The sequence below is a fragment of the Leucopleurus acutus genome (genome assembly GCF_964270905.1).
Source record: "Leucopleurus acutus genome assembly, chromosome: 14".
NCBI classification, from domain to species: Eukaryota; Metazoa; Chordata; class Mammalia; order Artiodactyla; family Delphinidae; genus Leucopleurus; species Leucopleurus acutus.
Window position 1 is genome coordinate 84,283,808 of NC_139156.1, and position 16,517 is coordinate 84,300,324.

The following is a 16,517-nucleotide window of genomic DNA, read 5'->3' on the forward strand; positions in this document are numbered from 1 at the left end:
GAAACAGAAAAGAAGAGGAAGATTAGATTTGAGTTAAAATTGTCACTTTCTCTCCAACTGGGAGAAGGTCATTCTCTGACATGATGTGGGGTATGAGGCACTGTATCTCTCTTGTTTGCAGAAGTCACCTAACAAAATCTTTCCCAGTAGGACATACCTACTCATAAATCAGCAGCGTCAGCTTCAATCACAGCTTGCATTCTAGAATGCAGACACCAGGGAGAGGCTGACCTAAGGTAACCTGGGGGGACTCCATGCCCCCCTGGCTCTCAGAGGTTGGAATTTAGAGGATGGCATGCTTCCTGCTGTCTTCACAGGGGCATTTAGAGAGCGATTTAATCCCGCATTATCTTTCCATTATGGGTACTTCTCAAAAGTCCTACAGTCTTTATCTACCAGGGCCCCAAGTAGGGGGCGGTAAGTGAGGCACTCTCCTAGGGGCAAAATTTAGGGGAACCCTAAATAGCCCCAGTAATCAAGATAAACGGTATTTTAACGCAAAAAAATTAAACAAACAAATTGGCAAATAAAGCTGCTAACTGCTTGATTTTGGAAATAAAGCTTCCAGGGCTGGGACCAAGGTGAGGAGAGAGAGGTGGGCTCGTACAAGTGCGGGGGCAGATCCTGCATTTGATATTTTGATATATTGTTCATTATGGGGTTTTTTGCATTAATTTTGGCCTTTAAAAATTTTTTAACTAAAATACTTATCTTGATTATTGACTTTTTTTTTCGAATCCATAAATACTGCAACTGAGGCAATTGCCTCTCACTGGCCTCACCCGAGTCCCGGCCTTTAAAATACTGACGAGTCAACAAAAAGCTATCCACCTTCCCGAACCACGACTCTTAGATAAGGACCAGGCCCCGGGGTACAGACACCCGGCCGTGAAGTCTCCGCGTCCCAGTGGGTTTAGACCCTCCCCTCCTCCTTTCCGCGCTCGGGTATTAAAACACTGCGCATTCTGCCCGGCCTTACTCGGAGCGGCCGGCGCGCCCGGGCCACGTCCGCTCCCGCACGTCTGTCCACGTTAAGAGATGACCCCTTCCCTCTCAGAGACCCAAGTTTCACTCACCGCCAAGCCCGTCCCGCACAGCGGTCCCCAGGCCCGCGCACTGCCCGCCCTCCTCTTTCAGGCGCCGGGCCCGTGTGATCGCGCCTGCGCGCTCCGCCGTGCGCGGGCGTGAGAAAGGGCCCGCGCCGCTCCCAGGTTCTTCCGGGGGGGCAGAGGAGGGCGAAACTGCTCCCCGCGCGGCAGTGCGCAGGCGTAGCGGCGCGCGGCGCTTTCTTCCGCCTCAGCCACTGCGGCTCCGGCGGCGCGCCAGTCGCCGGGCTGCCCGGTGGGGGGCGCTGCGGACCGGGGCGCCCGGGGGTGGTCGGGGCCGGGCTAGCCGCCCCGGGGCGGGGCCGCGCGGGCCGGGATGGGGCGGGCGTCGGGGCGGGGGTCCAAGCCGGCGAGCGGCGGCGGCGAGCGCAGGAGAGGCTGCGGACCGAGGCGCAAGGTTCGGACGCGGCGCCATGCGCGGCCCCCCGGCCTGGCCGCTGCGGCTGCTCCTGAGGCGGGGCCCAGCCGCCCGCGCCCCCAGGACCCGGCCGCCGCCGACGCTCCTGGCGCCGGCGCGGCTTGGGGACTCGGGGCCATCGCTCCTCGAGGGTGGCGAAGCCGCGCGAGCCCCGCGGTGCCGGGCGGGCCGCTGCCCGGGCGGGGGTCCCGGCAGCCCCGCGGGCGGCGCGGGCCTGGCGCGGCTCCTGGCGCTGTGGACGCGGCCCTCCGGGCCCTCCAGGTGCGGGGCGCTCGCCGGGCCCGGCGTCCCCCGGCTCCCGCGCGCCGCGCTCCCCGGTGGCCCAGCGGCGGTCGCGCGGGCCGGGGGCGAGGCTTGGCTGCGCGAGCCGGCCTTGCCTGCGGCCGCGGCGACCCCCGGACACGACCCGCTGCAGCGGCCCGTGGCTGCCGGGCGCTCGGAGGCCCAGAAGCTCCTAAGGCTGGCGCAGCCCGAGCGCCGGAGGCTGGCAGGTAGGGCCCCCGTCCCCTCCCCGCGGTCACCGCGACCTTACACACGCGAGGTCCAGGGCCGCCGAGAGGGGCACTGCGGTGGCGGCAGGGGGACCCGGGGCCACTGGAAACGGTGCGGAGGACGGTGTGCCTCTACCTGGGCGTCCCCACCTGGACCGCGGACAGAGCGCGCCTGCTGTAGCGGTGTGGAGCCGGCAGGCCCGCCGGGAATCTGCTCCCAGAGCTAATGTTTGTTTTCTTATCTTGATACATATTATACAAATGGGGTAGCATCTCAGTGTTGCAGTTTTCGGGTCTGTTCCGTTTTTACTTTGCTGGCGTTCTCAGAATGACCTGGGTTTTTTCCCCGTATCTTTGTAAAATTAATCCTAGCCCCAAATAAACCAATGTTGTCATATGTGCGTGCTTCAGGCAAGTTTATTAAGCCGCCAACAATATTTTTACTCTGTGAAGCAAAGCAGTGTAAACTTTTCAGGTTTGTCCCCTGCTTTTGTCTCCTGGGTGGTAGGCAGGAAGTTACTAAGTTCTTATCAGAAGAGTCAACACTGGTCGTGATCAGTGATCTGTAAACTCCAGAAGTGTTGAGAAACTGTGACTCATAACCCAACTAAATCATAATTAAGTAATTTTTAAAAAGAAATCAAAATGAATATTTTTAGGGCTTCCCTGGTGGCGCAGTGGTTGAGAGTCCGCCTGCCGATGTAGGGGACACGGGTTCGTGCCCCGGTCCGGGAAGATCCCACATGCCGCGGAGCGGCTGGGCCCGTGAGCCATGGCCGCTGAGCCTGCGCGTCCGGAGCCTGTGCTCCGCAACGCGAGAGGCCACAACAGTGAGAGGCCCGCGTATCGCAAAAAAAAAAAAAAAGAATATCTTTAGAAACAAAATCCAGATAAACAGATTTTTGTATAGCTTGTCATTTTAGCCATAAATGGAGAAATGTTTAAATGCAAGGGCCTTGTAAGATCTCAAAGGTTTTGAGACTTCTCCAAGTCTTCGTTTCTTTAACAAATATTGAGTCTCATTGTGTGCTAGGCCCTTGCGTTCCACTGATGAGCAGGAAGAAGCATGGTTCCCGCTCGTGCTGGGGCTTGCAGCTTAGTGGGGGAGAAACATTGATGAAAAGGTATGTGACTGGAGATAAAACTGCACATGTGATGAGGGCTTGCAAAGAGGGCTTGTGAGGTTCTTAGGCTTGAAAGAGGAGAGAATCCCACCTTTTTTTGTTACAAGTCCATTGCTTTAGGAAGGATAGTCCTAGAGAGCTATTTGTGATGTAGGGCAGGTTGGTGCCGTGGAGGAGGGCAGTAGAGTGGGAACATTTATACCTCTCACTGACTGTTACAGTTTAGGGGGCTTCTTGGTATTACTGAGGTATAAAGAGAACTATCTCATCGCTCAGTTGGTTGTGCGTGTATTTTTATGGAAATAAAGTTTTTTTCCTTTTTCCTCTTTTAAAAGAAAATTTTGAGGCTAGGAGCTTTCACTGGCCTGTGAGCTGCTTGGGAAAGGGGCTGTGTCTGCCTCATCTTTCTGTGTCTAGTCCTTAGCCTGTGTGTGTGTGGTACAGAGGGTGTGTGTGTGTGTGTGTGTGTGTGTGTGTGTGTGTGTACTTTTAAATCAAGAGGCCAAAAACAGCTGAGTTGAAGAGAAGGAATTCCAATGTTAATTTGTTAATTTTTAGGAAAAGGAATACAAAAATCCTTTTTCAAAAATTCCGCTGTACGTTTGAATAACAGTGTTTTCATCTGTGTTCAGTAGTTTGGTGAGCATGCTGCCTGAACTGTGTGACCAGAAAACTTTGGTCTTAAGTGATTTGTGTCAGAAACTTTAAAAACAGGGTCCGCCATTTGAAATGTTTATAGGTATCTGCTGAGACCAGTCATTTCCATTTCTCTTCTAAAGGAACCACAGTCCTCGATGCTCTCCGCGGCCCCTCCTCCCTGTGTCTCACTTTATGTAGGAATTTGCAGATATCTTCCAACAGCTGTTGCCTACAAGGTTGCTCTGCAGTCTTTTTTCACTGATAATTCTTCGTCTTATCACCTTGGTCACAGGAGTCTTAAAAGATGGAGGAGCTCACTGCAGAGCCCCTGTGGGCTGATGGGATAAGAGGTAACTGGTCAGAGCCGTCCTGCTGGGCCTGGCAGATAGAAGCGGCTGCTGGGGCTCCCAGGGAGTTAGAGGCAGGCTGCGCCGTGCGTGGGGTTGGGAGTTAGGAGGGGGCCGTGAGATGCCGATGGAGGGTCTCTGTGCGGCGGGCCCAGTGCAGGGGAGCTTGTCTTGTTCACGCTTTGCAGGCAGGCCCCTGGTTAGATGTGGCAGGTGCACGTCCAGCCCTCCACCCCCAGGGTGTTCACTTAAACACTGATAAGGGCCTGTGTGGTTTGAGAAGAGGACAGTTCTCAGAACCTGATGCCCGCCAGGAGCTTTTGCTGCATTTGTAGTTACATTTTATGGAGATAGACCGTGACGTGACCAAAATGAACAGAGTGGTGAAACCAGTGGGTGCGGTAAGCAAGGAGAGGGTGAAGCATGTTTCCTGCAGCCCAAGTCGGGACAGAGGGTCTGACAAGGACAACACTGGTGGGACAGTGAGGCTGAGCCTCTGCAATGGAGACTGCTCCAGAAAGCCCTACGGAAGTACCACGTTGCAGAGAAAACATGAACATTCTGTATCTGTGCTGCGAAATGTGCTAGTCAGAGTTGATTCAAGACGGAAATACACGCCAGATTTTGAAAGGACTTAGTATGGAAAAAGAATTGTGAACTTTCTTTACTTTTTAATGTTCATCGCATGTTGATTAATATTTTGGATATATTGGATCCAAATATACAAATAAAATACAGTATTAAAATTAATTTTACCAGTTTCTTTTAAATGTGGCAGCTGGAAGATTTTAAGTTCTGTGGGCGGCGCCCGTCGCATGTCTGCTGGACAGGAGCACCCGATGCTCTGGCCTTGCCCAGACCTTTGTTCTCCAGGTCACTCCACGAGCCTGCGAGGCTTCCTCACCCTCCGCTTCCTGCTGGCTGTCAGCCCCCTTCACCTCCTGCCCTGGCCGGCTTAGTTAGATGCCAGGCTAGCTCAGCCTCCAACCTGCACCGGGCTTCTACTCCTTTGTTCCCTATAGACACAGAAAGCTCCTTTCCTCCTCTGTCCCACCCGTCAGAGAGTGGAGCTGCTGGCAGGGACACAGGTCATTCCTGACGCCTTGCGGTGACAGCTGTAATATAGATAATAGCGGATACTTACTGTTTACTAGATACTGGGCACTGGGCCAGAGGCTTTACGTGTGTGTGTATGTGTGTGTGTGTGTGTAATTTCTCCTCACAACATTTCTGTGAGGGAGGGGTTCTTTTTATTGCTATTTGACAGATGAAGAAACTGAGGCACAGAGAGTTTGAGTGACCCACTCAAGGTCAAACAGCTAGATGGCAGAGGTAGGGCACTGACCCTGTCAGTCCCAACTTCAGAACTGACCTTCCCAACATGCTTCCCAAATCTGAAATTCTCAGGTCCTGTAGAATCTGGTTCTTAAAAATATCTGCAGTCCTTGTCACTGTCCGTATCCCCTCTGCCCCTCCCCGTTTCACCCCAGTTCCCCTCTCGCCTGGATCAGGGGAGCCTCAGGTCCTTTCTTTTCACTCTGCTGCCAGAGTGGATCATATAAAATGCAAATCTGACTGTCTCACTCCCCAGCCCGAGGCTCTTTTAGGCCTGCCTTGCTGCAGAGTCCCAGTTCTACTTTAGAACCCGGAGCCTAGTATGCCTCCACTTTATTTCTCAGTACTTCTCTGCACCAGAGATCCTGTTCCAGCTTTATCCTGCAGCCTTCCTGCTCCCTGGCTGCCCTCACCCCCAGGCGAGGCCCCTGCTGTGTTCTTGGCTTGGAATGTGAGAAGACGAAGAAGACAAGCTTTGTCTCAGAATGTGGTTCTTCAGTGTATGAACTGGGTGACCTTGGGCAAGCTCCCTCACCTCTCTGTGCTTGAGTTTCCTCTCTGGAAACAAAAATGAGGATGATAAAAGCATTGTTGGAGAGAGTGCATATCAAATGCTTCAGAGAGTGGTGGGTGGTTGGTGCCTTACTACTTGAGTGACACGGGGGTAGCTGCACCTGCCCAGCACAGTGAGCAGACGAGTCATTAAAAGATCTGTCCCGCATCCAGTGGTGATAGACATGCTTGAGAGCCTCCTCCGCCCCCCAGACCTGTCCATCCAGGAGCTGTCTACCGGCCACAGCCCTTCTCCCAACAGCCTCTGTTTCAGGTTTTCCATCCCCTTTCTTTTGGAGGAGATTTCTCTTATTCTTTGAACGCTGTGATGCAGTAGAATGAGGGTAACGGAAAGATACTTGAAGATACCTGTCAAGAGACAGATGACAGTTGCTTGGGACTCGTCAAGCAAGGATAGGATGCAAGATGCTTAACCATGGAGAAAAGGTGGAGAAGAGTTGCTAGAAGGATTATGGTATACTTGGCTTGTCAGGTTTGGGGAGGAATCAGAGATGATAGTTGTGGCGCAAATCTACATGATTCATGAATGTCCGAGATGGTGCTATGTAGTAAAACCTTAATTAACAGGAATCCAGCTAACCCAACGCTGAAAAAAAAAATTTAACTTTTGTATATCTTCAACTTGTAGAAGAAAGAGGCAAATGGCAATAAGACAAGCTGTCAGTCGTTCTTTGTTTTTGTTTTTTTAATTAAAAGGAAAGAGAGGGGAGATCCTGGAACGAATTTTGATTCAGCCCAATTCCTTTCTCTTTGTAATCATTATCATTACTGTGTAAGAACTAGTGTGTGTTCATGAGATACAGGTTCTTATTTCGGAGTTGTAACTTTGAGTTTGAAAACTAGAGGCGGGAGGGAGAGATGGACCTTGATGGCACTCTGCATACATTACACTTACTGAAGTATTTGCCAAAGGGAAGAAACAGACCAGAGAAGCTGGCTGCTGATGACAGATGAAACAGGCCTTTCGGGTTAACCCCCGGCTCGCCAGGCCACTGCTTTCTGGAGCAGCCCGTTTGCCACGACCGTGCCCTGCAGAACGCGAGCTACACTTGCCTCCTACACCCTTCGGGCTTCCAGTCCCTCTGAGCACTGTCATCAGGAACACGGCGATTTGAAACAAGACCCCGGGTCTTAAAGCAGAAGGAAATGGCCCTTGGCCAGGTTCACGTTATGCAGTTCGGTTGTGATAAAAGGGGTTTTCAGCCAGTCACATGGGCTTTCTGGCTCTGGAAAAGGAGTCATTGCCACACACGGACTTCCTGAGCCACCAGATCTTACGATTCTCTTTAGGCTGTTGTCGAACTCTGATACCCTTTCATGCCTCCTTTGCCAAAGTTCAGTTTATTTGTTCATTCATCCAACAAATATTTATTGAGCTTTTCCTATATACCTGTCCCTGTAGGCAGTGGGGATACAACAGTGAACAAAACAGACAGAAATCTTTTATCCTACTGGAGAGAGACAGTAGACAAGTGAAGTGTTGGGAAGTGCTGGGAGGAGAACGGAGGGTGAGGCTGCTGTGTTTGGGTCTGTATTAACAGATAGGACTGCAGAGCAGGCCTCCTTGAGGAGAGGCCATTAGAAGACCCCCAGGAGGGGAGAGAGTGTGTGCAGTGTTCCCGACTTAAGTCAGGCTCACATTCCTCCTAGAGCTCTGTTTGCCGACTGAACAACCGGTTCACACTGAGTTCGTTCTCTACTTTTTATTAAGGTTTCGTGAAAGTAAAGCCTTTCACTGACGTGTGAGCATTAGGCAAGACACAGATAGAGAAGCTGTTTGCAGGGTGTTGGCAGCGCTCATTCCCCAGGGCTCAACCCACATTGTGTCCACTTGGGGTTCTCGCCATTGATTCTCCAGTGATGGAGCTAGCTGGGCCCCAAGCGGGACCAAACTCAGAAGGTGCACAGTGGCACGCGCCCTGCCCCAGTCACTTGATGCCACTCTTCAGAAGGAACCTCTGTTACTTGTTTCTTGTTACTCTCCTGGAGATATTCTGTGCATTCAGGAACTTGAAAATCAATAAGCAAAAAAGTGCCACAGATGTTAACATCTGTGTCCTGGGCTTTTTCACTAACAGTGTATCTTGGTGGATGGCTTCATGTCGCTTCCTATAGACTCACCTCGTTCTTTTTAACGACTGCATAATATTTATAAAATAAATGCTCCATAATTAATTTAACTTTTCTCCATTAATGAATGTTTAGGATATTTTGAATCTTTTGCTGGGATAAGCAATGTCATAATGAACACCCTTGAGTGTACATTTTTTGCATACACATATGGGAGTGTATCTGTAAGTTAGAATCTTAGAGATAGAATTGGTGGATGAAAGGGAATGTGCATTTATGTTTTGACTGATAAGATCACATCGCTCTGCCATTGCAACTGTACCAGTTTGCACACCCACTAACAGTGTAAATGCTTCTTTTCCCACAGCTTTACCAACACCATGCTGTCAAACTCTTTGATCTTTGCCAGTCATTAGATGAAAGTGTAGTGTAAATTTGCATTCCTCTTATTAGGAATGTTGTTATCTGATACATGTTGTTCCTAATTGGATTTTCTCGATATTTTCTTTTCTGAAAAGATACTGTGCCCTGTGTCTTTTTTGTTTTTAAGGCGTGTGAACAGTTGTGTTCTTACATGTTTTATTATCATGCTCATACTCTGGTACTTTATCTCCCAGAGCAATAATATTAAGAAGGAACGTATCACATGTGTAATGGCTGCCCATAACTGCTTTCCAAAGGTTCAAGTGTTTTGAAATATTAGACATAATCAAGAGCTTTACCTGCATAGTTTGATCTTCAAGCTAAGATACAGTTAGATGCCAGGAAATAACAGTGTGTAGCACGAATGTAGGAAAAATGTCATCTCGGGAGGGAGGCCAGAACGGATTTTTGTGGTTAGCTGTCAGTTACTCCTGAGGAAGAAGACAGCAGCAGACCAGGGTAAGGCAAAAACCGTCTTGTCTGGGTACTTGGGGACGATCGGTGCCCTTACAGTCATCCTGCCTGATCTGGCCCCAGAAACTACTCGGTTCTTCCCTTTAGTCAGGGGTCCAGGAGCTAAAGGGAGGAGACTCCCGGCATCTGAGAGCATCACATGCTCTGAAAAGTTTATTCGGGAAAGAAGTGTGATGAACTCAGCACCCTGCCCCTTGGCCGAGGCACCGATGAACCGGAGAGTTGCTTGTGTTTTCCAGCTGCAGTTGGGTTTCTGACGGTGTCCAGTGTCATCACCATGTCCGCCCCCTTCTTCCTGGGGAAGATAATCGACGTCATTTACACAAACCCCTCTGCGGACTACAGCTCCAGCCTGACCCGCCTCTGCCTGGCGCTCGGCGGCGTGTTCCTGTGCGGCGCCGCGGCCAACGCCGTCCGCGTCTACCTCATGCAGACGTCAGGTGCCACGACCCACCTCCTGGGCCACATGGGGTGGGGGTTGGGGGGGGGCGGATCCCGTGGGTTCCCTGTGCTCCGGCCCCCATGTTGTCCTCTCTTCCTCCACCGCATGGGGGACAGGGCCAACACTGGGCTGGGGATTGTTGTAGATCATGTGCTCTGTGCTCAACCTGCCTCTCCCGTGAATTGGAGCGCAGTCGCCTGTGTGCCTTCCGGAGGTTTGAGTGAGGCGGCCGCAGAAGCCGGGCCGTGCCCCGCACTGTGCCACCCCTGCAGGCGGAGCCGGGCGATAGTGGTCGGTGTCACTGTGAGGCCTGCTTCTTAGTAGGCGGTGACACCACAGTGACGCTAGAGCCCAGGACACCCGAGTCCGAGTCGGTTGCTGGCCGTTTAGCTGGTGAAATACTCTGTAGATAAGTAACCAGTTCTTGCCATTCGAAGTTAAATCCAGGAAAGGATTGCGAAGGAGAAGCAAAATTAGCTTTTGAGAAGTTAAGGTCGTAACACTTCTCTGTAAGTTATACTTTACGAAAGTCTCTTGGTCACATTCCGTTTACTACTGTATCCTGTCCTCGGCATCCTCGGGCTGTGGGCACCGAGAGGAGATAGATGCTGGTCAGCAGCGCGTGCCGATCATTGCGCCCGGGCTCCCACCGCACCCGAGCCGGCGCAGACAGGCCTCCGGGGCTGCGGCTCAGAAGAGGCGCCGACCTCGGGCCGCGCGGCTGCGTGTTAGCGGCTGAGCCCAAGCCGACGCCACTGCTCTTTGCCTTGCAGGTCAGCGCATCGTGAACAGGTTGAGAGCTTCGCTCTTTTCCTCGGTTCTGAGGCAGGAGGTCGCTTTCTTTGACAAGACGCGCACCGGAGAGCTGATCAACCGCCTGTCCTCGGACGCGGCCCTGCTGGGGCGGTCGGTGACCGAGAACCTCTCGGACGGTCTCAGGGCCGGAGCCCAGGCTTCCATTGGCATTGGCATGATGGTATGTCGGCCCGGCTGCCGGGGCGCCCTGCGGCCGGGGCTCGGCCCGCGCCCTCTTCTCAGGCGTGAGGTGCGCTCCGTTGAGCTGTTCTCATCGCTGTCGCAGAGGCCGCGGGGACCTGGAGCAGCTGCTTCCTTGGTGGCACCTGCGCCTTCACTTCTCCGCCATGAATTCCTGTCTGGAGAACGGACCGTTGGCATTTAGAAAAACTTACCTTGTTGCCTGGGTTTTCCGAGAACGTGTGAAAGTGGTGGGAGGGCCCTCGGGTTCTGAGTGTGGGTCAGAGGAGGGGTGTCAGTTCCGTCCCCAAAGGCAGGAAGCTGCCACTGCCGTCTGGATGGGACGGAGGCCTCGTTTCCTCTCCTCCTCCTATCAGGAGCAGGTCCCCTCCTGCACGCAGGCAGTTCTGCCCTCCCTTAGGGGAGCCCGCTCCACCCGGGCCCGTGTCCCTTCCTTAGCTGGGGGCTTGAGCCCAGCTCCCTTCTTCACACCAGTGGTCTCTTCAGACCTGAGCGGCTGTCCGGTAGGAATGTAGTGCAGGCCACGTGTGCCAGTGTACATTTTCTAGTAGCCACGTTTTAAAAAGCAAAAAGAGGGAATTACCTGGCGGTCCAGTGGTTAAGACTCCGCGCTTTCACTGCTGTGGGCCCGGGTTCAATCCCTGGTTGGGGAACTGGTACTAAAATCTTACAAGCTGCGTGGTGTGGCCAAAAAAAATTAAAAAAAAAAAAAGCGAAAAGAAAGGTGAGGTGAGATTAATCTTAATAATTTTACTTAATATAAACAATATTATCAATTCAACATGTGTTTAATATAAAAATTGTTAGATATTTCAAATTATTTTTTCATATTAAGATTTCAAAATATAGTATGTTTTCTTTTATAAATTTATTTATTTTGGGGTCTTAGTTGCTTAGTGCAGGTAGTTGCAGCGAGCGGGGGCTACTCTTCGTTGCGGTGCACGGGCTTCTCATGGCGGTGGCTTCTCTTGTTGCGGAGCATGGGCTCTAGGCACACGGGCTTCAGTAGTTGTGGCTCGCGGGCTCAGCAGTTGTGGCTCGCAGGCTCTAGAGCGCGGGCTCAGTAGTTGTGGCACACGGGCTTAGCTGCTCCACGGCATGTGGGATCTTCCTGGACCAGGGCTCGGACCCTTGTCCCCTGCATTGGCAGGCGGATTCTTAACCACTGCGCCACCAGGGAAGCCCCCAAAATATAGTGTGTATTTTATACTTACGGAACACTTAAATCTGGATGCTAAATTTTCATTGGGAATACCTGATCTGTATTTAGATTTCATAAAATTTGTGGTTGAAAAAGTATATTAACATACCCAAATTCCCAGACATTCTTAAAACTTTACCAATAACTAAATAGAAATGGAATCAGTTTTTAAATTTAAATTTTAATTAAAACTAAATAAAATGTAAGGTTTAGTTCCCCAGCACACTGGCCACATTTCAGGTGCTCAGTAGCTGTGAGAGGCTGTCATCTTAGCATAGTTCTAGACCCCTAGAATGAGGACGGTGACTGATCTTTTCTCACAGGTGGAAAAGCTTGGGTTTCTGTCCTGTGTCCCACAGGGCATTCAGTCCAGAGCAGAAGGATATGTTGAGCCTGTAAGATCTGACATACAGAGTGGAAGACAGCTTTGAAATCTTATGTATGCCCAGCCAAGAGAGAAGCAAAACTCTGGGAGAAGGGCCCTCCTGAACTAAAGCACCGTTTCCAGATATTAATAGTCCAGGGCTCAGGAAGAGCTGGGAACCTCTTTTTGTAGCAGGTGAAGAGAGTCCCAGGTGGCTCATCAGAGGGAGGGAGCCTTAGTACCTTGAGCTGCATAGCAAAGTACCACATCTGGGGGCTCAAACAACAGAAGTTTATTTCCCGTGGTTCTGGAGTCTGGGAGTCCCAGATCAAGGTGCTGACAACGTAGGTTCATTCTGAGGCCTCTTCTCTTGTCTTGTGGGCAGCCATGCTCTCGCTGTGTGCTCCGCTCACAAGGCCTTTCCTCCGTGCTTGTGGGGAGAGAGCTGACTCGCTGGTGTCTCCTCTCTTAAGGACCCGAATCCTATCAGATCAGGGCCCCCGCCCTTATAACCTCATTTTACCTTAACTCCTTCCTTAGAGGCTCCATCTCCAAGTCCAGCCCCATTGGGGCTTAAGGCATATGAATTTGGGGGGGACACAAACACTCAGCTCATAGCAGGGCCTCATAAGGGGGCATCCCCTGGGACCTGGCCTTTAGCTCTGGAGGAACAGACGTGTGCTTTGTTTCTCATGGGCTCCCTGGACCTGACTGTGGTAAGCCTGCTCCCAAGAACCTAATGATGTCTGTACCATACTGCCAGTTTGGTAATTTACGTTCGGGGGTCTCCCTCCCACCATTAAGATGTGTGTCCTGATACTCCAGCGCTCCTTGTATGACAGCACCCTGCAATATTCTTCAGAAGGTTATTTCTAAGCGTGGAACCGGAGCACGGGGAGGGAGGGTTCTGAGCCCGTCCCCAGGGCCTGGGGGGCACCAAGGGATGCTCCTGCCCCCCGTGCAGAGGGCTTGCTTGGGCTGGGCTGAGACCTGCCTGGGTGCCTCGCTGCCCCTGCGTGTGTCCTGTGGCCACTGCCATCCCAGCGTCTGCTTGTCTGCTCAGGGTGGGCCGTCCCATGGATCAAGGTGCTGAGCTCATTGCTGCCTCAGGGCCTCTGTGTACTTGCTCTTCCAAGACCACATGACCCTGTGGTTTCTCTCTCTCTCTCTCTTACCTGTTTGCTCTCCGACGCTCATCTTTGCTGTCCCCTTGGATGAAGCTCCACGTGGGTCAGTTATCTCCCAGGTGCCTAGAATAGTGTTCGCTGCATGACGGCATTAGGCAACCAATGAGTAAATAAGCGAATGATTGCGTGCTTCGTCCTTTACTTTACATTTCAGTCTGCAGCTTTTCCTCAGCATTTTAGGAGAGCCTTGTACTGATGATACTATTTTATAATTAATAATTTGTCGAAGAAATGCTAGTACCATTTAAAATACAATCACCTAATTGCAGGGTTGGCTACGGGAAAACCCCACTGTGTTACTTCCCCTTCGAGCAGCTCCAGTTGTTAGGAGACTCCTCCTTTTGTTGAGTCTAGATCCATCCGACTGCGATTCCAGTCCTCTGAGCCGCGGAAACAGCTCTAACTTGGTTGTTACACCCCCTGCCAAGTCCTCTTTCAACTCTGTCATATGATGTGGGTATTTTTGGTCTTGCTGCCACCTGAGTCATTTCAGTGAGATATTGCTCAGGTTGTTCAGAGCCCTTGATCTGGACCTGAATGCAGAACTCCTGGTGAGGTCTGGCCAGCGTGGAGCAGAAGGCGGCCTCCTTCCTCTGCTCACATCCTGCCCCCCTTCTCTGTCGGTGAACAGCGTGGCCTGATTTACACAGCACTGGTCCTGCGTTGTGTCAGTAGTGGTGCAGCAGTGGAGGGTAAAAGAGCCCCACCCTTGCTTCAGCAGCTCTCTGTCGCGTCACTCCTGTGTGGCAGGCTGAATATTCATGGGGCTTTGTGAAGATTGAAAATGTTTGAAAAGTTCTACCAAAACTGGATATACGATTTTGAGACAGCACCTTTAAGCCTGCCTGTTAATTTCAACACACGCACACACTTAGAGCGGGCAGTGAGAATGTCTTGCTACTCTGTGTAACACAATACCTTTTGGCTTTTGTTTTTGACAGTTTTTTGTCTCCCCTAATCTGGCCACTTTTGTTTTGAGTGTGGTGCCTCCAATATCCATCCTTGCTGTGCTTTATGGCCGATACCTACGGAAACTGACCAAAGTCACTCAGGACTCCCTGGCACAAGCCACTCAGGTAAAGGCCCCTCCCTGGTGTGGTCTCCGCTTGAATGAACTCAGAGCCAGGGTATCGGTGGGCAGACCCTAAGGGATGTGCTGAAGCTTTTCAAAAAAGTACTTCCTTTTCCTTACATTAGCCCCCCGGATCTTAGCAACACAAAGTACTCTGCCTTCTAGACTAGATTAGTACCCACACCTCAGCGTTGAGCCCACTTGACTGTACATTGTGTGAACTTCTTACTGTCACTATTTCTTATAGGACGAAAAAGCTAATTATATTCTGAAAATAGTTTCTGGATGATACTCTGTCCTTCATTAATGAATAAAGGTAGCTTTGTAATGCTATCCAGTATTGTCTTTTTTAAAAATTAAAAATAACTTATATTTTCATGTTACAAAACCATGCATTTTTATGAAACTAAAATTTTGAGAATATAAAGAGAAAAAATAACATGCATAATTCTAGCTCTCAGAATGAATGTTATTAACATTTTGGAGTCTATCCTTTTCATCTATCTTTTTCACTACGTAAAATATATTTCTTTATCTATCTACCTACCTTCCCATTTATCTCTTTATCTACCTATATATATGATGTGTCTATATGTACATATATATTTGTTTCCAAAAACAGGATTGTTTATCATATGCTCTGCTTTGTAATCTATTTTTGACTTAGTTGCGTATCATCAGCAGCTTTCTATTGATAGTATCTTAAAAATGAGAACCACATTTTAATTTTGCCTCCCTCGAAATATATGTATTATTTCTCCCAGCTAGCTGAGGAACGTATTGGAAATATAAGAACTGTTCGAGCTTTTGGGAAAGAAATGACTGAGATAGAGAAATACACCAGCAAAGTGGACCATGTGATGCAGTTAGCAAGGAAAGAGGCCTTTGCTCGGGCTGGTTTCTTTGGAGCAGTAAGTAGATCATTTTGGAAAGAGTGGAAAGGGTAGACGTCATGATTGGGAGGGGTTTTTATTCTGTGCATCTTGCCATACATAGAAAATACTTCTCCCTCAAGAGTAAGAATTACCATCCTTAAAATATTTTTGTGAAGGAGGAGGAAAACAAGTAAATGTAATTAAAGGAAAGGTGGTGAGACCAAGACAGTGTGGGATTGGGCACTGATTCTCAGAGTGTGGTCCAGACCAGGCATGTCAGCTTCACCTGGGAACTGGTTAGGCACACAGATTCTCAGCTCCACTCTGGATGTCCTGAATTGGAAACTCTTGGGATGGGGCTGGCAATCTGTGTTTTAGCCCCAGGTCATTCTGATGCAGGCAGTTTGAGACCCACTGAGGATTAACCAAAATAATCTCAAGTGTATTTCAAGAAGGAAGTATAAGAAAATTGATCACGTTGATCACAATGAACTCGGGTAGGACACCGAACTAGAAAATCACCATGATGGCAGATTCATAATATGTTCAAACTGGAAAGAATGTTAGAGGTGATTCAGTAACGGCCGTGACTTAACGGATAGGAAGGCCCAAGGAGGCAGCGCTTACAGAGACCACGCACCTAACGCAGGTCAGGGCTGGTCAGCGAGATGCAGGGCTCTCACTTCTCAGTGCAGCCTGCCCAGCCCATCACGGTACAGTGTACTGATTTCCTCCAGTTAGGGAAGGCCTCCTTACTGTCATTTTTCTCCTTTGCAAATTGATTAGACTGAGTAAAATAGGAATCTGACGGGTGACTTAGTGTTTAGGTTTCTGTGTTAATGAGATTATTTCCTTCAATACTGTGATATTTCAAAAGTATTTTTAAATTCAGATTAAAACTTATTTAGTATTTTGGAAAAATCTTGCTTGATGGTGAAATGCATAAAGGGAATTATAGGCCATGAGAAAGCTTTTTGCATTTGGCGACTTTGGTTCCCACCTGACTTCTGTGTTTTCTTCCCTTGACAGACCGGGCTCTCTGGGAACCTGATCGTGCTTTCCGTCCTGTACAAAGGAGGACTGCTGATGGGCAGTGCCCACATGACAGTGGGTGAACTCTCTTCCTTCCTAATGTATGCTTTCTGGGTTGGATTAAGCATTGGAGGTATATAATTTAAATAGGCTTGGGAATTTACAAATCAAAAATAGGGTTATAGTTTCTGAAATGAAAACTTAACTTTCCCATTACTCCACCTCTCATCAATTAATTAACTGCAAAAACCTCTCCTAGAATGTTACTCCAACTTGACTTTGAAAGAAAGAGCAAAGATACAAGTGGGATCCTCCCTGGGGTCTGGAATTTCCAGGGTTTTGCAGGCG

General features: G+C 50.0%; 1 protein-coding gene across 2 annotated transcripts in view; it reads left to right on the top strand.

The window, feature by feature from the left end:
* The first annotated feature begins 1,481 nt into the window (after positions 1-1,481).
* Positions 1,482-16,517, top strand: part of ABCB10 (ATP binding cassette subfamily B member 10) — a 33,691-nt gene continuing 18,655 nt past the window's right edge. For both annotated transcript variants that reach the window (XM_082854165.1, XM_082854166.1), the window contains exons 1-6: positions 1,482-2,015; positions 9,240-9,440; positions 10,216-10,418; positions 14,132-14,266; positions 15,027-15,173; positions 16,167-16,302. In XM_082854165.1, coding sequence (XP_082710291.1) covers positions 1,520-2,015; positions 9,240-9,440; positions 10,216-10,418; positions 14,132-14,266; positions 15,027-15,173; positions 16,167-16,302 — 1,318 coding nt within the window. In that variant the 5' untranslated portion in view covers positions 1,482-1,519. The remainder of the gene's footprint in view (positions 2,016-9,239; positions 9,441-10,215; positions 10,419-14,131; positions 14,267-15,026; positions 15,174-16,166; positions 16,303-16,517) is intronic.